Genomic DNA, 26,650 nt, shown 5'->3' with positions numbered 1-26,650 from the left:
AGTAAATTCTAAAAGACTTACTTATATAAAGTTTACTAAATTCTTGTAGAACTTTCTAGAACTAGAGAGAGACTATAGATAAATAATAGCTTACTAGCTCCTATATATAAGATAAGGACTATAATAGAGTATATAAACCCTAATAACCTAGATAGAGAAATTTATCCTAATAATTAAAGCTAATCTTAAAGAATTTCTCTGCTAGCTAGCTATCTAAATAGCCTGGCTAGAATTACATAAGAAAATCTAGTAGGATATAATAATATTATAAAATCTAGCTAAAGTTACTAAACTAGGGATAAGGTATAAGAAACTTTAGAAATAAGAAAAGTAAAAAAAACTAAATAAGATATAATTAAACTAATCCCTAGGGTCTTATATATTAAAGGATAACTTAAGGAAGAAAAAAAAAGATAATAATAAAGTAATAAATCCCTAACTAAATAAATTCTAGCAGAAAGAATTAAAGAAGGAGTAGCAGAATTACTAGAACTAATAAAAGAAAGGCTAATATTACTAGTATAATTAAACTAATTATATTATAAGGAAATACCCCTAGCATAGAGAAGGTATTAAGGGGGCAGGAGAATTAAAGAACTAGAATTAATAATAATTAAATACTCTAGAATTCCTAGTACTCTAATAAGATAAAGAGGTACTAGCAGGACCCCTTCTAATTACTATAGCTATCTAGGTAGGTAATAAATAGATTATAATAAGAGTGCTTATAAATACTAGAATAAATAAGGACTTTATTTTCTACTATTTCTTAGCTAAAGAAGGAATAAACTTTAATAAGATAAAAATAGAGTAATCTATATATTTTACTAATAACTTAATAGTACTGTGCTATATAAGATTCTAGATAAAAAGTTAAATTATAGATAGCCTTAATAAAACTAGAGAATTTAATATAGAATATTATATAATAAATTTAAAAAAAAAAGAATATTAACTAATTCTAAAATATAATTAACTAAGTCTAATTAATCCTAATATTTTCTTAGCAGTAAATACCTAGTACTACTAAGGAAAAAAGTTAAAGATTAAAATTAAATTACTTAAGTAATTTAAGAATATAATAAGGTAAGGACTTATTATACTAGTCTTAAGCTAATTATATAATAATAGTAATATAATAGGGGCTCTCCCTAAATATTATAAAGAATAGAAATTAATATTCTTAAAAAAAAAGGTAGAGGTACTCTCCTCTAAAAAAGCTAGTTATAATATATTATTAGTTACTAGTATAGTATTACTAATAGGCTGGCTATATAATATATTAAGAATAGAGTTAGTAATTTTAAGGAAGTATATTAATTAAATATTAGAAAAAAAATAGATCTAGCCCTTAATAAGTATAGCAGGCACGCTAGTACTTTTTATATAAAAGGCTAATAAATTACTATAGCTTTATATAGATTATAGGGGCCTAAATATAATTATTATTAAGAATTAATATTCCTTTCTATAAATTAATAAACTAATAAACTAACTAGTTAGAGCTAAATAATTTACTAAACTAGATTTATAAGATACCTATTACTAGATTTATATTTATTAGGGTAATAAGTAGAAAATAGTATTTTATATAAGATATAGATATTATAAATATTTAATTATACCTTTTAAATTATATAATACCCTAGCTATCTTTTAAGTATATATTAATAAAGTAATAAAGGGAATCTTAGATAAATTTTATATAATATATTTAGATAATATCCTAATCTACTTATAAATAAAGAAAGAGTATAAATACTATATTAGTAAAGTATTATTATATCTCTAGAAATATAATCTCTATATAAAATTTTTAAAGTATAGCTTTTACTAGAAGGAAGTATATTTCCTTAACTTTATTATAGGAATTAAAGGAATCTAAATAGATCCTAAGTAAGTATATATTATAGGTAACTAGCTAGAATTATACTTGTTTTATAATATTTAAGTATTTCTAGGATTTATAGAATATTTTTAAAGATTTATTTACTAGTACTCTAAAATTACTACCCTATTAAGTAATATACTAAAGGAGATAGTAAAGGGGAGAAAGAATGGCCCCTTTAAGATAATAGAGAATAATTAAAGTACTTTTAAAGTACTAAAGCAGGCATTCTCTAGATCCCTAATACTATAGTATTTTAATCTAGAATAAGAGATACTTCTAGTAACTAATATATTAGATTTTATAATTATAAGAATTCTAATATAATATAATAGTACCTAATCTATAAAAATATAATATATTACTTAATAACCTATAGTCTTCTACTTAAGAAAGTTAATTAAAATAAAGAGAAAGTATAAAACTTATAATTAAGAATTACTAGCTATAATAAAATACTTTAAGGTATAGTACTACTATTTTAAAGGTAACCTATATATAATATATATATAAATAGATTATATAAATCTAAAATATTTCTATATTACTAAAACTCTAAATTAATACTAGACTAGATAGGCCAAGCTCCTAGTAGTATATAATTTCTAGATTAAATATTAGCCTAATAGCCTTAACCTAGCTAATATACCTTTAAGGTAAAAGAATTATAAACCTGCCTAATAAAATATAGTTAAGGAACTTTTACTTATACTTTAGGTAAAGCTAGGAAGTTTATAAAATAATTAAAGTAGGAATAAGATAATAGCTCCCTAAAAAACCCTAATTATATAATTAAAAGATCTAGAACTTTTAACCTAAAAAATACTAGTATAAAGGGTAGCTAGTAATAAGCAAGCCTATAGAATATTATTAACTACTTTACAAGACTTACTTTAGGAAATATAATATAAGGATACCTATATAAGTTAAATTTAGAATAATACTAGTAAGAAATACCTGGCATGCTAGAGACATACTTAAATAGCAGGAAAACTACCTAAATAAGAAGTAATAAAGTAGCTTAAAAATAATATTAAATAAAAGTAAACTTATAAGAATAAATAATATATTAATAATAATAAACTAGTATAATATAGTAAGGCTATTTATATCCCTTTTAATTAAATAATATATTAAGAATTACTAAGAATATACTATAATAACTTATATATAGGCTACTTTAGTTAAGAAAAGATATTAAATTTTATTAAATAAAAATTCTACTAAAATACTTTATAATATAATATTAAGAAGTATATAAAGAGCTATCTAATTTACTAGAAGATAAAGATACCTAGATAACTTTTACTAGGCTAGCTTATAAAGCTCCTAGTACTAGAACACCCTTAATAGGACCTAACTCTAGACTTTATTATAGACTTACTACTATTAATATAAAAGAGGCACGTGTATAATACTATCTTAATAATTATAGACTAATATACTAAGGGAGCTAAATACCTCCTAATAATAGAAAATATTAATACTAAGAAGCTAGCTAATATATTTATAGAAGAGATTATACTTAAAATAGGAGTATTAAAGAGCCTAGTAAGTAACTATAGCTTACTCTTTACTAGTAAATATTAGACCTAGCTATACTAAGGGCTTTAAGTTAAAGGATAATTAAGTATTATATTCTATCTATAAATAGATAGCTAAATAGAATATTAGAATTAGATATTAGAAACCTATCTAAGAATCTATATTAATTATTAATAAATTAATTAGATAAATTAGCTAGATATAGTAGAATTTATATATAATAATATAAAAAATATATTATTAGAGATATTCTCTTATAAGACATGATATAATTACTAGCTAGTATTACCTAAACTTACTAATATTAGGGACTCTAGCATAATTATAGTAGTAGGAGAATAACTTAACTAACTATAAGTAAAATATTATTAGCTAGAAGAGAGCTTGTGCCATGCTACTAAATAGTAAGTAAGGAGTTATAATAAGAGATATTACCTAACTAAATATTATATAGGCTAATAGGTACTACTATTTATAAAGAATATTTATATATAAAGGCCTAGTAAGAAGCTAGATACTAAATATAAAGGGCTATTTAAAATAATTAAGATAATAAACTAATAAATATACTACCTATAACTACTTAAATTATATAAGAAAATCTACCTAGTCTTTTATATATTACTCCTTAAGAAATAAAATATAAGAGATAGTGACTTACTAGTATTATTCTAGCTAGTTATTATTAATAATAAGAAAGAATAGGAGGTAGAATAGATTATTATATAATAAAAGCTATATAGTAAAGACTAATACCTAGTTAAATAAAAAGGATAGCTAATATATAAGAATACTTAATAATTAGTAGAAGATTTAAAAAATATATAAGATATTTTAAATAAGTTCTATTATATAAATAAGATATAGGTAAGATACTAGTAAAATACTATAAAATAGTAAAATATAAAAATAATAAGTTAATAAAATTAAGGAACTAAAAAAATTATAAAAATATATTAATAATATTATTCTTCTTCTTTTTCTTACTAAATTTTAAAATTTAATAGAGGTATACTATAGGTATTAAAAAATTTTAAGAAAATAATTTAATTTTATTATATAAAAATAGAAATAATAAAATACCTATACTATAATATTAGTAAATCCCTAATTATTATAATTATTCTAAACCTCTTTATTATTATTCTCTAATTTTATTATACTATCCCTAACATACTATATATTAAGCAGGCAAAATATATTATAATTAATAAACTAAAGTAATCTCTCTATCTAGTCCTTAGTCTTGAGATAATAAATAAAAATCTTAGTAATATAAGCTTATTAAATACAGGCTACCATGCCTGCTACTCTACTAGATATTACCTAAATTTCCCTAAGACTAACCTGTACAGGCAGGATAATAAAGAAGTACTTTTTATATAAATAGGTATATTAAGTATATTATTATCCTAAATTTAGGTATATACAGGAACAGGCTTTTATAGGACTATTATCTATATACTATTAAGATTTAGTATAATATAGGTAATATAGTATCTATATAATAGCAGCCAGGCTAGTAGAGGTAACTAAAATAGTTAGAGCAGCTAGGGCTATAGTAATAGCAGGAATAATAGGAGCCAGCATAATAACAGGAGCCAGTATAATAATAAGAGCTAGCGTAATAATAATAGCAGGAGTAGCTGGAGTTACTACAGTAAAAGAAGTAGAGAGAGAGATAGCAGGAGTTACTATAATACTAGGAGTAGCTATAGAGGACAAGGGGGATATAGTCTTACTAGATAATAAAGTAGTAATAGCAGGAACTATAAGAGATATACTAGTAGTAATAAGAGTTGCAGGTGCTATAGTTAGTATAAATATAAGGGGGTTCACCGCGGGAGCCTATAAATAGTTAATATAATAGACTTATACTACTAGAATAAAGATATCTATAAAGAAAGAAGTAATAGCAGCTAAATAGGCTCTCTTTTATAAAGACATGGCTAGCATAGCACCTAATAGAAGATACTTTAAGGGAGCTATAAGGTCTATAATATAGTTAGTTATTACTATAATACCTAAGTAATAATAACCTACCTAGTATAATATATTAACCTATTAAGAGGGACTTTTTAAAACATGGATTAGGCTAGAAGGAGTATATATAGAAGAGTATTTTCCTATAATATTTATATTATAATAATATCTTTATTTATTACTAGTATATCTAGTAAATTATCTACTCTTATTTATTATTCTATTTAAAATAAAACATAATACTATTTATATTCTATTTAATAAAGTATAATTAATAAAAATAGTATTATACATACTATTATTATCTCTAGTATTAAATAAAAAAGTAGGTTATATTATACTAACTAGGACTAGCTCCTCCTTAATAGAGTGCCAAGCCAGATTAGGTGTAGTATACACGGCATGTAGACATGCTACCAAGGAAAAAGAAGGTAATTATTATAGTAATTATATAATATATAACTACATACTAAACTATATACTAAATTATATACCTAGTAATTAAGGATAATTAGGAGAATAGTAATATTTAAGTCACTTATACTGCACCAGCAACTTAACTAGGTAATATAAATAGCAATATAATAACCCCTAAAGTACTAAGAGGCAAGTACTTTATTTTATTACTTCTAATACCTTCCTACTATCCTTGTACTCTGTGTAGCTTTGCTTCCTTTACTAACACTACCCATACCCAAGCACCTCGCCAGTGAGATGCTTACATATTATTAATAGGATTTTATTAGTATTATAGTAATTAATAAACTTTATAGTAAGGTAAGATCTATAATTATTAAGGATAAGAAGCCTCTATTACTTATATATCTTATTCTTAGTCTTATAATTAAATATATTAATTAACTAGATATATTCTAGTTTATTATTAGTCTAATTACTTATAAAAAAAGTAAAAAAGTAAGAATAAAGTTTAGGATTAAAGTCTTAAAGCTAGGAATCTTATATATTACTAGTAAAAGTCTAGTAAATAAGATCTAGTAAAAAAGAGGTTCTATTAGTATAAATATAAGTAATTAAAGTTATTTATTTATAATTTCTATCTTATAGGTATTATTTAAGCCCTTCTCTAGCTATATATTTCTATTTTAAGAAGATCCTAAGATCTTTAACTAGTATTTTAATAAAAAATCCTTTCTTATCTATATTATAGATATCCTCTAGCTATAGCTTATATTACTATATCTTCTAGCTTAATAATTTAAAATATAGAGTATATTTATATATAGAATTAGCTTATTTTTATACAGTATTAATAGCTATTATATAGATTAAAATAAAATTATCTTAGTAATACTTTATAAAGCACCCAGGCTAGTATTTTTTAAGCTTCTTACTAGTAATTTTCTGTCAGGGGGCAGAGTCAGATTCAGATATTCATTGACTAGGAGCTAACCAGACAGAACAGCAGAATAGTAGGTATCAGGTAATAGACAGGATATAGCTCGAAGAGCTATAACAGGATTAAGAATAATATGGCTTAAATATAGGAATAAGGGTGGACAGTCAAGGCAGAATCTAACTAGATAGATACTATAGCTTCACACCATGATAGTACCCCCCTCCTTAGGGTCAAGCTTTATTAAGACTAGGGAGGAATTAGCCAGGGTTTCTTAGGATAATAGAGGTAATAATTATTTACTAGTTAGTAGGCATTCTCCAGATACTTAGTAGGCTCTTTAGTTAGCTTATTATATCTAATCTACTTAATAGTATATTATAGCTTAGGTTTGCTATAGCCTTAATAAACTTATTAAGAATTAAGAACTTCCTTAACTTCCTATTTTTCTAATTCTTCTACTTTAATGGGTAGTAGTAGATTAAGGTATTAATTAAGTAAAGAATTATTAATAGTAGGATAGAGTAAAAATATATTAAATATAAGATAAATTCTTATATTTTTAGATAATTTAAGTTTATAAGTATATAAGCTAATAATCTTTTTAATATAGTATAGCTTGAAGTTCTTCTAGTCTAACTTTTTTTATAGGTAGAGTATTTAGATATTATAGGTATCTAGCTAGATTTCTTGCCCTATAATATAGTAATATATAGGTTATCTTTAATAGTTAACTTATATTTTATAACAGGCTTGAGTAGATAAGATCTTAATATAGATAAATTTATAAATTTTATATATAATATTAGTAAATTTCTTAGTATCTTTCTTAATAAGGTAAATAGTAGAGTAGCTTAGTTTAAATCTTAATATTAGGTAAAATCTATAATTAGCTATAAATAGTAATACTCCTATAAACTTGGAGTAAATAGAGTTAGTAATAAACTTAGTTATTAGTAATTATTTAGACTAATTATCTTATAAGTATAATATATATACTTGTAAGTATTATTTTAAGATAGTATTAGTATATTTAGTTTAGCTATTAATCTTAAGGTAATAAGTAGTAGATAGTAGATTATAAATCTTTAGGTAGGATATTAAGTATTTTTAAAAAGTAGTAATAAACTAGATTCTATAATCTAATATAATTATTTTAAGGATATTATAGAGTTTTTAAATATATTTAAGAAATAAGTTAGCTACCCCTTTAGTATTAATTATTCTAGTATAAGGGAGGAAGTACTTTATCTTTATTAAATAATTAATTATAACTAGAATAGTATTATAGCTATTACTTAATAATAAGTATATAATAAAGTCCATGCTTATATCTTACTAGGCATGTTTAAGAATTAGTAGAGACCTTAATACTCCTTACTTTATTTTTTAGGAAGGGATAATTTAGTAGTAGAGGTAATAATTCTAGACTTATTAATTAATATATTTATAGATCCTGGGCTAGAAATATTTATATAATATTAATTTATATATCTTAGTTTTTCTAGAATATCTAGTAGCAGGATTTTTATAATAAAGTCTTAGTATTTTAGCTTTTATCTTATTATAATTAGGCATATAAAGTCAGTCTTAATATCTTAGGTATAGATTAATATATTTATAATTAGCTAGTATAATATTAGGGTATCTTAGTAGACTATCCTTTAGGATATTTAGAATAGATTAGAACTTCTTATTTTATAAATAAGCTTTATTAAATAATGGTTATAATATTGGTAGCAGGGAGATTAGTTTATTAGTAATAGGTTATTTAGTAAAGTATACTTAATATTAGCTATTAATATTTAGTCTTAGATTAGTAGTAATCTTAAGTAGTAGGTTTTTAGATTTTAGGATAATCTAGCTCTAGTAAAGGAGTTATTTATCCCCCTTCTTAGGTAAGTCCTTTAATCTCCTAGTTAATATATCAGGCTTAGTACCTAACTTTCCAGGGTAGTAATATATTTAGAAGTTAAATCTTGATAGAAATTTAGACTAGTGGGCTTGTTAATAATTTAGTAGCTTAATTAATATAAAATACTCTAGGTTCTAGTAGTCTATAATAACCTTTATAGGTAATAGAGTCCCTTCTAGTTTAGGGTACTATTTTTTAAAGTAGTAAATAATAATTAATAATTCTTTATTATAAATCTTATAATTATATTCTATTATAAAATATTTCTTAGAGAAAAATATAATAGGGTATAATATATTTTTATTATTATATTATAATAATACTCTAGTAAATATATAATTAAAGATATTAATTTCTAGAATTATATTTTTTAACTAATTAAAAGGTTTTAATATTAGGATATTTATAAAAATAGCTTTTAATTATTTAAATATTTCTTAGTAGGCAGGTATTTAGTTAAAATTAATATTTTTTTTAATTAAGTTAATTAATAATTTAATAATTTTTAAAAAGTTATAAATAAATTAGTAGTAAAAGTTCCTAAAGTTAATAAAGGCTTAAATATTAGTTAGATAGGTTAGTATTTCCTACTTAGTAATTATTTTTACTTTATTAGGATCTATTTAGAAGCTATTTTTACCTATAATTAGTTCTAGGAACTTTATCTCGCGCATAAAGAATTTATATTTACTAAATTTAGTATAAAGTCCTATTACTTGTAGGTATTCTAATACTTATTAAATATAATAGATATATTTAGTATAAGTTTAGCTATAAATTAAAATATTATCTAGATATATAATATAAAAGATATCTAAATAATTATATAGAACTTTATTAATAAATCTCTAGAATAATACTAGGGCTCTAGTAAGCTTAAATAGTATTATTAAGGATTTAAATAGATTTAATTAAGTTTAGAAAGTAATAAGGTATTCTTGTTCTTTCTTAATCTATAAATTATTAAAAGTAGAGATAATATTAATTTTTAAGAAATATCTTATTTTTTTTAGGTTATTTAATATCTCTTTTATTAGTAGTAATAGGTAATAATCTTTTATAATAATTATATTTAGGGCTTGATAATCTATATAGAATTATAGGCCTCCTCTAGGTTTCTTTATAAATAAGATAAAGGATATAGTAAGAGAGGAACTAGAGTAAATAAAATCTTTTTTTAGGTTCTCTTTAATCTATTCCTTTAGAACTTTTAGTTTATCTCAGGACATGCTATATAAGCTCCTAAAAGATAGGGTTTTTCTAGGTAGTAGTTTAATCTTATAATTATTAGATTAGTAAGATAACAGGTACTTAGCCTCTTTTAGTAAGAATATATTATAGAATTTAATAAATTTAGGGGGTAGTTACTCTTATAGTTTAGATTTAATAATAATAATAGGATTTAGAGTGGCTTTAATATTAGTAATAATAGTAGTAAATATCCAGTATCTATAGCAGGTATATATAGTATAGGTAGTAATTAAGACTCTAGTAATATCTTAGTTTTTTAGAGGTTTAGGATAGGGATTAAGATATTAGGAAGAAGCTTTTAGTAGTATATTATATAATATTAAAATTTTTATAAACTTTAAAGGTATATTATAGTATTTCTTATAATAGGGGCTTTTAAATAAAATAATATAATTAGTAAATCTAATCTAGGGGTTATAGGTCTTTAACTAAGGTAAGTTAAGAATAATAGAAAAGTATATAAATTAGATTATAAGAAAAGTAATATTCTTTTTAGTATAATTATAGATTTTTTAGATTAAATAAATAAAATAAGTAATATTACTAGACTTTACTAGAGTACTATTAAATCCCTTTAATAAAATAGGATTCTTTAATAATAGTATCTTTAATTAGTTATTTATAGTCTAATTATAGTCTATAAAATATTTACTCTTAGCTCTAGAGTTAATTATAATAAAGGTTAGTAGAGTCTTATTAGGGGTCTCTAGGTTAATAGATAGGATTATTAGTTTAGATTAGTAATTTTCTTCCTCTACTATTATTCTAGCTATCGCAGCCTTTAATAGGTAGAGGGAGCACTAGAAGTATTCTTAATTATAACTTAGATTAAGAATACTCTATTTTCTAATTTAGGGGATATAAAGTATTTAGCAGGCAGGATTCTAGTTAAGAAGAGGTATAGGTCTAGTTTAGTAGTAGATATAGAGGTATAGCTAGTTAGTCTTTAGTTAGAGTATAGGTAGCTACCTACTAGGTAGTTAGTACTACCATAGTAGTAATACAGGTATTAGGTTCAATAATTAAGGTAATAGGTAATAGACAGGTCTATTAGGTCTTTAGTAGGAGCAGTAGTAATAATAGGATTAATAGGGACTATAGGAATTTAGGTAGCAGAAGTTAGCTTTAAAATAGGTTAGGGAGGCTAGGAATTCTTTATAAATAGGGGTAGGGCAGTACTTATATAATAATAGTAGTAATTTTCTAGATTTTATAGGTAATTAATAAAGTTATAGTATTATAATAGGGCCTTAAAATATATTAATATCTCTTAAAGTTCTTAGCTAATAGCCTATTCTAGAATTATAAGTAAGATATTTTTATTTATATTTTCTTCTAATATAAGGTATTAAAATTTAGTAAAAAAGATATTAAACTTATAATAGGTTTATTAGAGGTAGAATAGGTTAGTATAAATATTAACTTCTAGATTTAGGTCTTTAAAAGCTTTCTCTAAGATTTTTAAAATCTTAATATAATTACTTAGTTTATAGATTCTATCTTAAATATATAGTAAGATTTGGGTATATAAGGTTCCTTTAAGGTAACTAGTTATATAAGCTATTCTACTATTTAGGGTTAGAAAATAGTTAAGGTTTATAGTTATCTTCTAGTAGATTTAAAAAGTAAAGTATTTTAGGTTACTTTATTAGCTATTAAACTTATTAGGGTTAGGAAGTTATTTAGAGGTTTAAGTAGTAGGAATAAATATAATAAGAGTAATAATAGTAGTAAGGGGGGTAGTAATATTAGTATCTTTTTTAAAAAAAGATAATAATTAAGAAAATATACTATTTTAAGTAAGTATTTTAAATAGCTCTTATTAAGTTTCTTTAGCTTATATCTTCTAGTACTTAATTATACTATCTTTCTATTAAATATAGTTAAGAAGATTAATAATAGTAGAATATAGAGTAAATAATTTATAAAGTTCTTTTATAATAGTAGTAGAGAACTAGTATATCTTAGTAATATACTATCTTAATTTATTAGGAGTATTATATAGGAGGGTTTCTATATCTTTAGGTAGTATAAATAGTAAGATAAGCATGATAGTAGTAATTAACTCCTAGTAGAGAGGAGCTATGTAATATTAGGGGGCAGAGTTAGATTTAGATATTTATTAACTAGAAGCTAACTAGACAGAACAGCAGAACAGTAGGTGTTAGGTAATAGACAGGATGTAGCTTGAAGAGCTACAACAGGATTAAGGATAATATAGCTTAAATACAGGAATAAGGGTGGACAGTCAAGGCAGAATCTAACTAGATAGGTACTACAGCTTCGCACCGTGACATTTTCTTTACAAAATTCTGAAGTATCTTATGGAATATAAAGAGGCCTTACTTAGTAAGCTTATTAATATAGCTTATTAGTTCTTTTTTATATTAGTTAGTAAGAACTTACTATTACTTATATTAGTAATCTTTAGGGTGCTATACCCCATGGTGGTATCTTAATAGTATTATCTAATTAATACCAAACTCTTTTATAATCTTAGTATAATTAATTAAATTACTAATCTTTAATAAGTTAATTACTTCTATCATGGCTTTAATTAAACCTATATTAGTTGAGATATAAGTTATTAAAAATTATCAAAAAAACAGTTAGTAAGGGGAAATCAGGCGTCAGGTAGGACCAGGCGTCAGGTGATCACCGACTGTAATGGAGCGAGTCCCCAGCTGTTCCTTAGGTGGCCTTGTATTACCAATCTCCATCGTGCCGTCCCTATACCGTTGAGATACACCAGATGTTCCTTGGTTCAGAATGTATCTATGTGTATGTATATCCCAGAGACATATATATATTCAGCTCCTCTAATCGGATCCAAATACCCATCACCACGCGGCGTGTTGTTGCTCGCTACAAGCAACCAACGCCTGGACTATACCCCTCCTTTCTACTCGACCAATAACTGTATCTACACTTTCTACAGGGATGGGTTTTAATAGCATGGCAAATATTAATCTGAGATGCCCTAGGCCCGATCAGTTAATGGATCTCTCTGCCGGGTTTAGGTATGTATACAAATGGCCCGACCCAGGCCTCTGAATGGCCAACGAGATGAGATAGATACCTTGAACTCGATTGAATATTGACTCATACTATCTCGGTGTTTCTATCCATGATCTGTCTCCAGTATACCTGGTACCTAATAATTACTCGGAGTGTGCGTAAACATCCACCTCCTCGGGATGTCGGTAGGTTTTCCAAGGTTGAGAATTTGGCATGCTAACTAACTACCTAGGGTAGCTAACTACCTAGGGTAGCTACTACGAGTAATTAATTAACCTATCACCATCCAATTAGCGACTAGGGTCCAAAGTCAAATAAATAGAAGTAATATCCTCCGGAGTTAGTTAGTTAACTAACTAACTAGTTATTAGTTATGGAACTGCAGATTAGTCATGAGCCCTGGGAATTTCAAATCTTGAAGCCTAAAGAGGAGAATGGAACAGAATATCTGATAATGATATTGTACCAGTGTAGCGTTTCCTGCCTTGTGTCTTAGCTCGGCATTGGTATACTCCGGAGTGCATATTATTGATTACTGTGGTCTGGGTGGTTTCCGATATGGATTGCAGCCGAGGTGTCGAGTAGGGCATATATAGATCTTGTGATTTTGCGCAGGTAGGCAAGGAAGCATGTGATAATGTACCTACAGAATAGATTCGCAGAGTATGGCAAGTCCTTGTAGCTGCTACGAGATTGGACTTTTTTTTTTTTTTTTTTTTTTTTTTTTTTTTTTTCATTTTAATAGCTGCTTTGTCGATTGGAATTGCATACATGAGCATACAGGGTACGGTATACTCAATGCAAGCTCATAAGATGGCGTCGATCAAACCAGAATCCGGGGATGTCAGATCAACCCCGTTCAATGAGAGAGGTGTGTATAGTTCATCGTATCCAGGAGATCCTTTAAACTCGAAGCTCAAGACTCAGAAGAAATTATATCAGGTTGTAGTATGATAGTGTCACACATAAAACACAGTCCAACGAGACAGAAATAGGAAGACGGTTACTGTTACATGGTAAATCTCAAACCTTAAACGCGAACTCAATATCTAAACTTATCATTACTAGTGTATTACCAGACCCCACAGTGGAGACCGGAGTTAACCCAGGATGGCTTCGAATTACTTAAATAGGCAGGAGTCTCTGCGCCACGAGGGGAGGAATTATGGACCCCACCAGAACTTTCAAGTTTCAACTTCCCCCTTGTCAGTCTTCCAGAATGAATAAATAATATTGTTAGGCTGTTAGCCACTATTCACTACGGCCAGGTCCGTGTGTGCGACTGGATCCGGTGGTTATGTCCATACCTAGCCAGCAACTACTGGTCGTTTGGTTCTTGGAGTCTGGCTCTGGACCCAATGGTCTGGCACTGCCCTCGGGCACTGATCAATGCGCTCCTAATTCCGGGTACTCCACTGGTGGAGACCCGAGATGGAATGATCATTGATGTCGCGGGTGAAGTTTGAACACCCCTGTTCACTCCACAGACGACTCCCGAGTCCTGGGACCGAGAGAGCGAAGCGGGGCGCGTAGCAAAGCTGCTGCTCTTCGCTTAGGATTTGAGGCATCTCGCGGAATGGCGTTGCGAAGAGCGATGGTATGATTCCTTCTTTGTATTTATTGGCAGTCACTAGCTATGATTCTTTTCAATATCAGATGACGTACCCGGTCTTTCTTCCAAGTCACAGTCAATTATCTGGTGGGGGAAAGGTCTTGTTCCGGAGGTAGATTTCTTTTTTTTCCGATTATCCTCCTCCCCGCCCCTCTTGCCTGTTAAAAACAAAGGGTATATCTCCGGTTTTAGAGGGGAATCAGACGGAGTTATTGTTCCTTGGGGAGATTCTTGTCTTGGTAGCTGCGCTCCCCCGTAATACTAGTACCTACCTACATTTTGTATAACCTCCTCCATTCTCTATCCCCGCGGAACAAACATGCAGCCAGCCGGCATGAAGCCGTTTGTCCGTCCCCTCTGATTGAGTGGCGGTCATCGGTGTCGTGCATCATGCATGAGCTAAGTCGGGAAAGTTGTGTTTCGGTCGAGGATTAATTAGCACAGGCTAGTCGTGGCTCCGCTGAACGGGCGGTTCGTGAGGAGACGATGAGGGTCTAGTCCGTTACTCTTCATTACTTAGGCTATAGCCAGGTTAGGTAGGAGCCTGAAATTAGCACTGTGTCCGTTGGTGGCGAGGCTTTTTGTAGGAGCGCAAACCATATCCGTGGAGATAATGAAAACAGTTCACAAAGTATCCGTGGATACGCCGTGGATGGGAGTTGAGCATTCCGCAAAGAGCCATGGCGATGGCGGTATTATTTTGCGTAGATCCTACTCGATCAATAACTTACGCTGCCCTTCATTGCTATTTAAAAATGACGTCGGATCATATTTTCTGGATATGCGTTGTCCTTTCTTTGTAGACGCGGGGGTTCCCAAGCCCTGTGAAGCCCGAAGACTATTAAACAATTATTAAGTCCAGGGATGCATGCGCTCTTGGATAGGATGTGCCCTGGCCAATGAGATACTAGTACCATGTAGGTACTATTAGCTCCGGTATTCGTATTCCGATCGTCTAGGATGGCCATATTAATGGGTTCCCCTCTAAGTGTACTAGGTAGGGTTGGATAGGGCTTCATATTTGGCATCCGATGCCGCCAAGGGGAGCTGGATTTTGACAGGGTACAGACAGGAACAGATGGTTTGCAATTGTCGTTCAAGTCTTTTAATCACTGGTATTGTTTGTCTGAAACCAAGGAAGAGGACTGGGTTGGGAAACTTCCCTCCCTACTGATTATTCTTAGGATTCTCAATAACCAGACCTGAACCTTGAAGAATGACGTTGCATCCTGATGTTAGAGCCTGCGGCGGGTCTAGCGGGGCCTACGCCGAAGTCTACAGGGAGTGGATGAAGAAAAGATCGTAACGGTTTTAATATGCCGAATATGCCGACTATTCCATGCGTCAATAGTATTGGACCTAATCAACCATGATAAATGAGGTACTTTGTAGTTCACTACTACTCCAGATGTAGTAGGAGTTCCTGAGTGCTTACAACAAGATGACAAGTTGACGAAGGGATGATAGCCTCGATAGTATAACTATACCGGTTATAGTACACCAAGTTCTTCCGGAGCTGTGCCAGCACTAAGGGAGCTAAAAGACACTGGTTAAACTTAAGTGAGTGGACTCGGGTTTAGTGCCCCAAGCGGGAACAGCCAACTTACGGAGTACAGGAGTCTTTCTTTCTGTCTCTACAGGGAGTAGAGAGTAGAGAGTAGAGAGTAGAGAGTAGAGAGTAGAGAGTAGAGAGTAGAGAGTACGGAGTACGGAGTACTCTGTAGGTATCTGCTACCCAGTTAGGGAGCAAATTACAATACGAAGAGCGGGTAATTCATGTAATGTATGTTAAGGCCGGAGTCTACGATGGCCTTTTTCAACTATGCAAAGAAATCATAATGCAATTAAATCAAATAGAATTTAGTCTCCTACTACTTTGGCCTCGAGAATACCCACTCGTCTCTTGCTCATCCGATCCCCCCTAGAAACATGGAAAGTTTGTCCAGCTTCTATTATTGTTATAATAATATCATTTCCTGTACTCCTAACTTACCAGTCCTTGCCACACCAACACCAATCCACCTGGACTTTGGATTTGACCGCCATTCGGCCAATCACCCGTTCCCTGCTTGTGGCGGGCCTTGCGTTGGTGGTTTTTGGCACCTCACCGTCTTGTCGGGTCTCCCAACTCTCTGGTTCTGGTACACAACAACCCCGTGCGACCTACCACATCCTCGCCTGCGACTAGTTCTCATCCTTTTCTCGACGCTGCGTTCACTGCATTCATCTGTTGTGTGTCAACTTGATTTGCATTCATTTATCGTATTCAGTATTTTTTTGTTTCTACCTGATATCTTATCTTCGCCGGCTCGACATGAGAGAGGTGGTGTGAGTTGCTTTTGCGTGTGAAGGTCCATTTTTTTTTTTCACTCGACAAGGATACCCTGAGAATATATTGCAGCTCTAGTCCTCGAAAGTGTCTTGAGTTTTGGATTAGGTGGATACGGCAATTGCGCCAGTTTAACTACGAAAAAAACATGTCAACTTCACAATCTGCCCAGGCAGGGGAGGAGAAGCAGGATGGTCTGTCAAGAATGCTCAAGCGCATGAGAACCGTTCTGAGGAGAAGCTCGTCGGCAAGAACTCCTACTGCTGCTGCTGCTGCTGCTGCTGCTGCCAGCACAACGGATGAACCCACTGCACAAACCGAGGCTAGCCAAGCGGCTGCGTAGGTTTCCTGGCCTTGATCCCAATATGCCCGTCTTCCTGGCCGTGCTTACTCTTCTATAGTTCTGAACCGATTCCCGCACCCGAACCTTTGGCCCAGCCGACCATGTTCTCACATTGGGGCGCGTTTCAGGAGGAGAAGGCTAGGGTTCTCTTTGCAAAGTATGGAATGACAATTGAGTCTGGAGAGTGGAGGTCCCCCAGCGATGCGCCCGTTCAGCGTGTTACGAAGCCGATCCGTATGAGAGTCCGTCGCACTTGTCATCGATGCCAGACGACCTTCGGCCCCGACAAGGTCTGCATGAATTGCCAGCATGTTCGGTGCAAAAAGTGCCCGCGATACCCCCCGGCGAAACCCAAAGACCCCAAGGAGCAGGCCGGAACGGCGCTGCAGGCCATCCTCACTCAGCGGGCACAGAAGCCAATTGCCAAGGAACCGCGGCCAAAAGAGCCTAAACTTACGATTCCCTCACGAACGGGTGGCCAGGATCTGGTCCACAAACCAGTCCGACAGCGAATTCGACGGACATGTCATCGGTGTAACACAGTCTTTGCTGCTCATGCTACGGAATGCAGTAACTGCAACCATATTCGGTGCACAGATTGCCATCGTGACCCGTACGTACCCTACAAGATCCAAATCCCCCCCCCCCCCCAACCCTTCCAATGATAACTGACGTGAATTAGACCCAAGTTGGACAAATACCCTGACGGTTATCCTGGTGATGTGGAACCCCCAGTAGAGCCACCGGCACGGACCTGGAAACGGCCACGCCAGAGGGTCCGGTATACATGTCACCTGTGTCCAACTATCTACCGGTCGGGCGAGAAAAGTTGCCCCAATTGCGGACAAGAGAAGTGTGCTGAAACCATCCGAGACCCGTACGTTTCCATTCCCCCAAAAATAAATCGAATAATACAACTTCTTGCATCTGTGTTACAAGTTACAAATGACTGACTATGACCATCTGCACAGGCCCAAAAAGCAAAAACTCGAGCCAGACCCCGAGATAGTGCAGCGGGTTGAGGAAAGGTTAGCCGGCATTAAAGGCAAGGGTGGGACGGGGGAGGAAGCAAAGGATAGATGACGCGCCCCGGAATGGGCTGATCTCTACGACTGCTTGTTAGCGTTGCGTTTTGTATGCATTTTTATTTGCATTTGCATTTGCTTAATACCGCAGAGAACTCTGCTTTCTTCGTCACTTTTCCTTCTACCTGTATCTACATACTACATACCGACCCAAAAGGGCAATTGACCAAGTCGCTGTCTTGGACCGCGTCTCAACTCCCCAATCATTCCGTTTTCTCGATGTAGATTTCGACCTAGTCCCCAGAGGCCTAAGCACGGAAAGTCTCCTTCAAGTTGACAGGACAGGTTAATAATGGACGGATGGACCCTCTTGTTCCAAATTGTCGGTTTCCATTCCCCATTCTCATTCTATCCTACCCTTACGGGGTTAAAAGTGTATTTGTATTTCTCTCAAATGAGCAAATCCTGCCGACCATCGCTTGGTTTTGACAATCCAGCCTGCGCTAAAAAAGATCAGGTTGTTTATGTTGACCTTATTAAGGTTATGTTTCGGGTGCGAAACCAAAGCCGTGGGGAACTTGTACGTAGCCTACGGGTATGTATGCATGGACTACCTGATTATTATGAGTTGTATAGTATTAGTCTAGACTTGAATGATTGTGGATACAGCCTGTCTGTGCGTAAGTACTCTGTACTATTATTGTAGAGTACGGAGTACACTTTCAGATTTGGAACGGAGTTGACCCATTCCCACAGGATAGTACTACTACTACTACTACTACTACTACTGCTGGATGGGGAAGGGGTGACTTGTCATTGCATGTTCAAAACGTTAGTTAGTACGGAGTATGTCCCATTCGAACACGGTCGAGGATGTGTTGTCTGTTTTATGCTATTGAACGGACTATTGCCCTTGATATACGGAGTATACACAAAGATACCCGACCCTAGCGACTCCTACTTCTTCAGGAAGTAGACACACTCCTACACTATAATACCACACTGCAGACGTTCCGACTTTCAGTATTTAGGCGTAGGTCTAAGGTACGAGACATTCGGACGTCACTCTCTTTCAGGGCTAGTACTACAGACATCGTACCGTTCAAAGTGATGTGCCTAGCGAAGATGAAACTCAACTGGCATTGACCACAGAACAGTCTCTTCTCTCCTGATTCTGACTTCGACTCCTACTAAATCGGGATAGCGCCTCCTCTTCATTTCCATAAAGTGGAGAGAGCCTCTACTGATCTCTACTCTCTAGTAGAGTTGGTGTTGGTGGGCTGGCGTAACACCAGCGAGTCTGAGTCATAAATCCCACAATACCCGCCTAGCCAACATCGTCTTGGAGTCACCATCTTCTGTAATAGTTAGTTAGTTATGGAGATTACTGATTACTCAGTTAGGGGGGGATACCTACTTTATCTGGATCGGCTGGGCTGAGTATCCCTGTGCAAATCTGGTTAACTTTTATAAGCTTCTAACGGCCCAGGCCCGATTTTCACTTTCTAGTTTCTCCTACGGAGTACTACACTTACGTCCTGTCTGGCTGGACCTAAGAAAGGGCCCGCTGAACTCTAGGAAATTATATGGCTGATAGATACATAATTGGATCCCATTAGAGGCCGAGTCTCATTCTGGGAATGAAGGAGGAAGGATGAAGGATGAAGGATCGTTCCTCCACCCCAAATTTCAGGGGCCAGGGATTTCATGTGCTGTTAATAAGACTGTACTGTATATGCCAGTAATTCCTAGTCGACACTCCAGTGGATTTGTTGATTTCATTCCGCATGGTCGGGAAACGTCTCTCCTACTGCATTGGGAATCCCTTGTAGATTATCGTGGCTAGTTGAAGAAACTGAGATTAGCCCGAGAGTAGAGTACGGAGTGGTCTAGACTTACTTTGTAGAAACATTCTATTCCAGTCTAAGTCTGATGGAGATTTTAATAATATGGGAGTCGGGACCCGAAGGTGGAGCTTCCTTTTTTCTTCGGATTTATGGATAAAATCTAGTAATTTGCACTATAATTTAGCATAAACTATTTATGTCAACCAGGTGTCAGTCCTTTGGCGTTTGTTCAACTCATCTGAGACTTATACGAGTAAGGTCGAGTACCATGGAAACATCCACGGTTCGGACCGCATCCCTACCCAATATTCATACCATGATAACAGACCAAGTGTACATACCAAGGAACATACATACAACCATCCACCGGAGCGTCCACGATAGCCTCGCTCACTCACCAAGGCCGATTTATCTTTCCTTGCCGCTATTACGGAGTGCGCTAATGTTGGTACATACCTATATAGCATTATCCGGGTCGTCTGGAGTACGCCATCCATATCCATATGTCTTACTGTCTATCCACTTTACGGCATCAACGCGCAACCGAAGTCTTCTTATTGATCCTTACCCTCCGAAAGTTACACCACACCGCACCACCCCACCGCACCACACCACTGACAAAAATGCAGCCGATTCATGGCGACCTTATGATCCGCTTAATCGGTTAAGGCCTACTGGGAGCCGGTAGCCTGGTAGGATAGGTAATTCTTTCTCTTGCAGAAGAGCGAATAAATAGTCTTGCTATTCTCATAGGGATAAAGCCTCCACAAGAGAATATATCGTGCCTATGATACTATACTATACTCTACACATGATCCGAATATCTCCGGGCACAAACAAGAAAAGGAAAAAAAAAAAAGCATGCTTTAATTCTGCACCGAAAGTGCTCTGTATACCTGTATGCCTGTATGCCTGTATGCCTGTATGCCTGTATGCCTGTATGCCTGTATGCCTGTATGCCTGTATGCCTGTATGCCTGTATCCCGATAAAACGGGATCGAATAGGATTTTACCCGACTGCCCCCCTACATCAATAGCGCATTGTTTCTGCTTTAAGTCTGCAGAGAACCAGGACGGGAAGCGAGCAAGGGCTTGCCTGGTTCGTGGTACATGGCTGCCTTCGTAGTTAACTTGTCTATGGAATTGGTAAGGAATCTAGTCACAAATACGGTAGGAAGCTGGGACTACCGGATTCTATTACTTGTTGATGGACGCGGCTGGGGGTTGTACGAAGTCAGGTATATTTGCCTGTTGGTTCAGCTCGGTATAGAATCAGAATCATGCTCTTGGCCCGGTAGGATAAAAGTGGCGACGCTGAGATCCACCGGGCTGGATGTGTACATCTACTAGTTAGTTAGTTAGTTAGTTAGTTAGTTACTGTTCCCTTGGGATGTAGATGTAGTCAGCATGTCATTTTAACTCACTATTTGATGCGGACGTACGATGATTCGTAGACGGCTATGCGAGTCTTTCGTAGAGGGAAGGAACTATTACGATGCTGTGGAAAAGTCCTAATGCTATGCCAATCCACGCAATGACAAAGCTACCTGTCTGGTTACCTGGAAGACCCGTCCGACTAAACACAAAAACTCACATTCCTGTTTAGCCATAGCCACAGCCTCACACGACGACTGATTTGACTGACCAGGAGATAGATAGCCCTCGGGAGAGTAGCTTACCACGGTAAACAGTTCCCGAGACTATATTCTTTTCCCCAGAGAACATGGCAGTGTAGATCAAAGAGGGATAGTCGTGGAGTCGACATGCTAATAATGAGGTAGAAAAGCAGATAGTAGATCCTAAGGTGTTAGCTTTGCAACGGCATGAGTTCACAGATGTAGAAGCTAAAAGGTACCTAATTAGATTACCTAGGTACTAGTAGAGAATCACATTCAGGTCGCCGATTATTCTAATCTCGCCTGGTCTAAATGGATCGATAGGATTTCCTACGATGTCTATGCAATATCTCTTTATGGACTTTGCATTTTTACCTAGAGCCCATGTATAAAATAAGGATTCTTCAGATATCTCGCCAGCCACCAAGAAAGCAGTCGACACGAGGTACGTGGCGGTGCAGGCCCTGTCTAGGGCTACCTAGGATCCTCGAGGTAGAAGAAAAGAGGACGAAGCCAAATTCAGGTCCATCATAATCATCATCCCTATTTCATGTATCGCACCGAATCGCAGTGACTTTAATCATCAAATATGCTGCTCCCCAGGTGACTGACTCATGCTTTCTCTGAAATCAACAAATACGTCTTGTGCGCTTCCTATGGCTGGGCGAACTCAGCTCAATGCGGTGTTTCCGTAACTCGGTCGTGCAGAAAAAACACTTGACGAAGAATGCGTTCCTAGGCGAGTATCCTAGTGCTTCTGCCACAAGGTTCTCGCCAACAAAGATTGTACGATCCCAGTCGAGACATTTCTCACAGAATGCAAATTCACAGTCCAGACAACTGAAAAGAAGCTGTCCAGCCATAGAAGCTGATTTTCCACATTGATAGCACTGATGGTGGGGACATAATATGTGGCCAGCCTTCATTGAATGCCGGACCTGATTCGCCCCAAGACATTGAATGTGAAAAGCACGTGGACAAATTTCGCATTTGTTGGGACTGGATCCCTTACAAATGAAGCAGGTCTATAAGTTGTTAGCTACAGTTCACTTTAAGGACTAGAAACTTACTGTCTGGTGGACCATGGTATTCCTCTTATCGACCTCAGGTTTCGAACTTACGAGCACTGGCCTCCTTTCGATGTTTTCTTTAGCAACCTCATATCCATCAATTATGACTGTCCTCGATTTTCCAATTCGTCTATCTGCCTTGGAAACATCAAGAATAGTTTCTTGGTAGGTTGAGTATGACCTGGTACTAGTGTCAACCTTCTCACCATTGAAGATATCCGTCTTGACACGTTCAGAGCGTGCGAGCCAGGCATTCTGCTCAGATTGTGATATTTCTGGTATAGCCGCTTGGTCAATCGCACACGAACGTAAGATAATGTCGAGGTCTGAATCACCAAGCGTTCCGAAGTCCAGGTCATCAGAAACGATGTCAGAGCTAGGGACCAACGAGATGTTTTGTGGAAATTGCATCTTGACAGGAGTATAAGCACCAATGCTTTGAGCATCGTCCACAACCTTTGCAGCCAGATAGGCCTTTTTTGACAAGCGATGCCGCATTTGCTCTTCGACCGTTCCTTTAGCATGAAGACGAAAGACGTTAACCGGTGTTGTCTGGCCGAGACGATGAACTCTCGACTCAGCCTGTTTCATCACCTGGGGATTCCAGTCTTCATCTAGGAAAATGACCGTCGAGGCGCTCACAAGGTTGAGCCCTTCACCCCCCGCTCTGATTGACAGCAGGAAAACCATGTAACTTGGGTTATTCTGAAACAAAAACACTGAGAGATTGCGCCAGGCACTGGGCGTACTCCCGTCCAGACGGACATGCTTGAATTGCATTTTGGCTTTTTCAAGCTCAAGAAGGTCTTCGCAGAGACTCAGCGCTCGATCAAATCCGGAAAAGACGATAACCTTCTTCCTCTCTACTATAACAAATTGACGGATCATCTTCTGTAGCACGATGAATTTTCCTGAATTTTCAATTATGTGGTGTCCAAGTTCGTAGTTCGCGGGAAAAGCGTCTTCTAGAAGATACGGATGTATGGAACACTAAAAGGTGAGAATAAAGTCATGCAATTGACAATAGAAGCCATACCTTGCGTAATTCCATTAGTATATTTGTAGTGATCCTGCTTCTCTTTTTCACACCAAGGCCGTCTGTTTCCCACTCACCCGTGGTAAGGTCGATAAATCCTGGGGGGCTGATTGTGGGCTGTGACTGGGGATCTGTGGAATCGTCCACAATAAGTGACTTGTCGACTCCAGTAAGTATCTTCCAATACCAGGAAAGCTGCAGATCCGTCAGTGGCACGGATAGGATGGTCTCCTCCTTGGGTGGAATGTTGAGGCTAATTTCCCGAGATTCCTTAGTCCTTCGGAGCATAATGTGTTTCAAGAACTGCTTTGTATGATCCAGAAATTTGGTGTCAAATTTTCCTTCATTCAAGGAGAATGCATCTTCAAATAGATCCATAGTTTGAGGTACAAAAACATCTGGATAAAGCCAATGCAGGATAGACCACAGCTCGGTGAGGTTGTTTTGTACTGGCGTTCTTAAACATAAGTAATGTTAGTAACACTGCAAAAGATACGATGGACTGACAGTCTAGACAGGCATGTACGTACCCTGTGAGCACTAGCTTGTACTCCGATCTAATTTTATGAATGTTGCGAGCTCTTTTGGACTGAACATTCTTGATACGATGCCCTTCATCTAGGGCTACGTAGCTCCATACCATTCTTCGAAGCCATGATATGTCAGTATGTAGTGTTTCGTACGATGTGACTAAAATGTCAACATGGCTCTCTTTGCTTGAGAAGCGCTTCCGTATTCTCTGGCGCTCCTCGGTGTTTCCGTGGTAAGAAAGGGCAGTCAGGCCAGTAGTCCACTTCGAAACTTCTGAAATCCAGGTGTCAATCACGCTCAAAGGGCATACTACCAAAAATCTGTGGCTCCTAATAGCCTCATTCTCTGACAGATATTGAAAGAGAGAAATTGTCTGTAGTGTCTTTCCTAGACCCATGTCATCGGCCAGGATTCCGCCAATACCGTTATTTCTGAGGCAGAGCAGCCAGGACACTCCTTCAAGCTGATACGGCTTCAAAATACCCCGAATTCTAAATAGCAGACGAGTTAGGCCACCGAGTTATGAGTCTAAGTTTTCTTCATACCCTCTAGGTTGAGCTGCTAGTGCTTTATAAGGACAAGCCTTGGCAGTAGCAAATTGGCTTGAATTGTCCAATTGATCAAAAAAGGTAGTGTTCCCTAGGAGCTGAAGAAGGACATGTCTAACAGAAGCAAAGAAGACATTTCTTCGTCGTTTGATTTCTGCAAGTCTGTCGTCTTCTGTTTGAAGATTCGCATTCTGGTGAGGTTTTGTTCGAATACTTAGAGAAAGTCGCTCTATTTGAGTTTCACTGAGGTTTCTCTTGGGAGATTCATGATGAGAGTTTCCAGGAGTTGTCACGATTGACTCGGCCCTTTGTGGAGAGCTAGGAGGCGTACTGATCCATGAGCAGGGGCTGCTCAAACCAGAATCGCTGTTCTCGTCAGGGTCTATGAGAATACGAAGATCCATTTTGATTAGTAGTGTGTATGAAGTTGTGGAGTTTGGTGATAAACGTAAGATCGAGTCAGGAGATCAAGTTGAGAGCTTGTAATAGAGCACTAACACTTTATGCCATCTCTAAACACAGCTCACTTGGATATAAAACACTGTCCCAACTATATGTGTTGCCAAAAGCACGTAATAAACACAAATGAACACCGAGGTATGGTAGTTCTGAAACGTTGTGAGGGACATGTAAAGGGGTGGGGGTGAATGAGTCCGTAAGGATAGGTAGGTATTTGTCGAGTTCGGCAGAAATGAAGAAAACAAGGGTCCCCATTGTGATGTTTGCCCTTAAATAGGACTATAATTGAGATCAACGGGGAGCGAGAGGAGAAAGATGAAGAAGGTTGATATAGAGATGAGGTAAACAAAGGATGGTGGGATTTTATGTAGCCCCCAAAGTATTCACTGTCTTCTCACGTGCAATAGTATCTCCCTTTGAGCTGAGCCCTAGTTGAGTCAAATATTGATACCATGGGCATTGAATGAGAAAAATAAAGAATATATGATTACACCCTGATTCTTCAGCTTAGCATCTCTGTCCCCGCCGTATTTATTGGCTTTGGTGGATCGTTTCTGAGGATTTTTGGCAAATTAGCCCCTTGTCCATGTGTCTATATCCCATACTCCGGATATACATACATCTGTCGTATTTGAGTTAAAGCGGGTAACTGAGGAGTACCTTTTCGATGCAGCTGACAATCATAAAACATTCATATCAAAGCCTCAAGCTTCTTAGGACACGAAAACCCAGTTAGAGCTGGCAAACATTTATCCATAGAGAGACTAGTATATAAATAATTTTCATAGGGCCCTCCACTAGGGTATACCGGAAGCGGCCACGCTATAAGAAGATAGGAGAAACTGAAGCGTAGAAATAGAGGACCTCCCAGAGTGATGCTTTGAGACTGAAAATTATCTGAATGTTGAAGGGTACTATAGTTTCAAGTATCTGAGAATTTCTATATTTAAACAGCCTCCTTTTATATTCAGTACCTTTGCGTTTAGATCTGCCCTTGTCAAGAGACTCGGAGCATCGAAATATATATATTTAATATATTTAATAATATATGAAAGTCCCCCTCAAACACCCGTGGTATGACCTGTACACCGTGCTGAGTTCTACGCGCACTGGCGGTTCGGAAGAACTATGGCCCGCAGGGCCATCTTTTCCGTGCTATAGAACCTGGGGATGTTAGTTAACCTGTTAGCTATAGAGATTTCTATATTATCTACTTTTATAAGCTATTACCATGCTAATACCTATTTAAATGCCTACTTGAATGCCTGCTTTAATACCTG

General features: G+C 35.0%; 4 protein-coding genes across 4 annotated transcripts; 2 read left to right on the top strand and 2 right to left on the bottom strand.

Annotated features, from left to right (window-relative positions):
* Positions 1–7,946: 7,946 nt before the first annotated feature.
* On the bottom strand, positions 7,947–8,102 carry P175DRAFT_0427864 (uncharacterized protein; the record flags this gene model as incomplete). Its single annotated transcript, XM_040893271.1, has 1 exon — positions 7,947–8,102. A coding segment is annotated over one exon (156 nt), but the record flags the coding sequence as incomplete, so codon positions are not given.
* Positions 8,103–17,127: 9,025 nt separating this feature from the next.
* On the top strand, positions 17,128–18,468 carry P175DRAFT_077318 (uncharacterized protein). The gene is made up of 3 exons (XM_040901094.1): positions 17,128–17,851; positions 17,921–18,115; positions 18,210–18,468. The coding sequence occupies exons 1-3, from the start codon at positions 17,340–17,342 to the stop codon at positions 18,319–18,321; spliced, it is 819 nt and encodes a 272-aa protein (XP_040756774.1). The 5' UTR covers positions 17,128–17,339; the 3' UTR covers positions 18,322–18,468.
* A 1,691-nt stretch (positions 18,469–20,159) lies between these two features.
* Positions 20,160–21,009, top strand: P175DRAFT_077310 (uncharacterized protein). Its single transcript, XM_040901093.1, has one exon. It carries the CDS (start codon positions 20,307–20,309, stop codon positions 20,796–20,798), a length of 492 nt encoding a protein of 163 aa, XP_040756773.1. The 5' UTR covers positions 20,160–20,306; the 3' UTR covers positions 20,799–21,009.
* A 1,346-nt stretch (positions 21,010–22,355) lies between these two features.
* On the bottom strand, positions 22,356–25,315 carry P175DRAFT_0429753 (putative nucleosome remodeling complex ATPase subunit (Snf2h); the record flags this gene model as incomplete). The annotated part of the gene is made up of 5 exons (XM_040893383.1): positions 22,356–22,751; positions 22,797–23,786; positions 23,833–24,289; positions 24,363–24,854; positions 24,909–25,315. The coding sequence occupies 5 exons, from the start codon at positions 25,313–25,315 to the stop codon at positions 22,356–22,358; spliced, it is 2,742 nt and encodes a 913-aa protein (XP_040756772.1).
* Between the last annotated feature and the right edge of the window lie 1,335 nt (positions 25,316–26,650).

The sequence above is a fragment of the Aspergillus ochraceoroseus genome (assembly GCF_002846915.1).
Source record: "Aspergillus ochraceoroseus IBT 24754 chromosome Unknown P175scaffold_1, whole genome shotgun sequence".
Taxonomy (NCBI): domain Eukaryota; kingdom Fungi; phylum Ascomycota; class Eurotiomycetes; order Eurotiales; family Aspergillaceae; genus Aspergillus; species Aspergillus ochraceoroseus.
This window is presented reverse-complemented; position numbering and strand designations above follow the sequence as displayed.

Bases quoted from the DNA above. Each gene is read 5' to 3' on its own strand.
- P175DRAFT_077318 (XM_040901094.1), top strand. From the start codon at position 17,340: ATGTTCTCACATTGGGGCGCGTTTCAGGAGGAGAAGGCTAGGGTTCTC. The intron at 17,852-17,920 runs GTACGTACCCTA...GACGTGAATTAG, and splicing joins ACAGATTGCCATCGTGACCC to ACCCAAGTTGGACAAATACC. The intron at 18,116-18,209 runs GTACGTTTCCAT...CCATCTGCACAG, and splicing joins GCTGAAACCATCCGAGACCC to GCCCAAAAAGCAAAAACTCG.
- P175DRAFT_077310 (XM_040901093.1), top strand. From the start codon at position 20,307: ATGTCAACCAGGTGTCAGTCCTTTGGCGTTTGTTCAACTCATCTGAGA.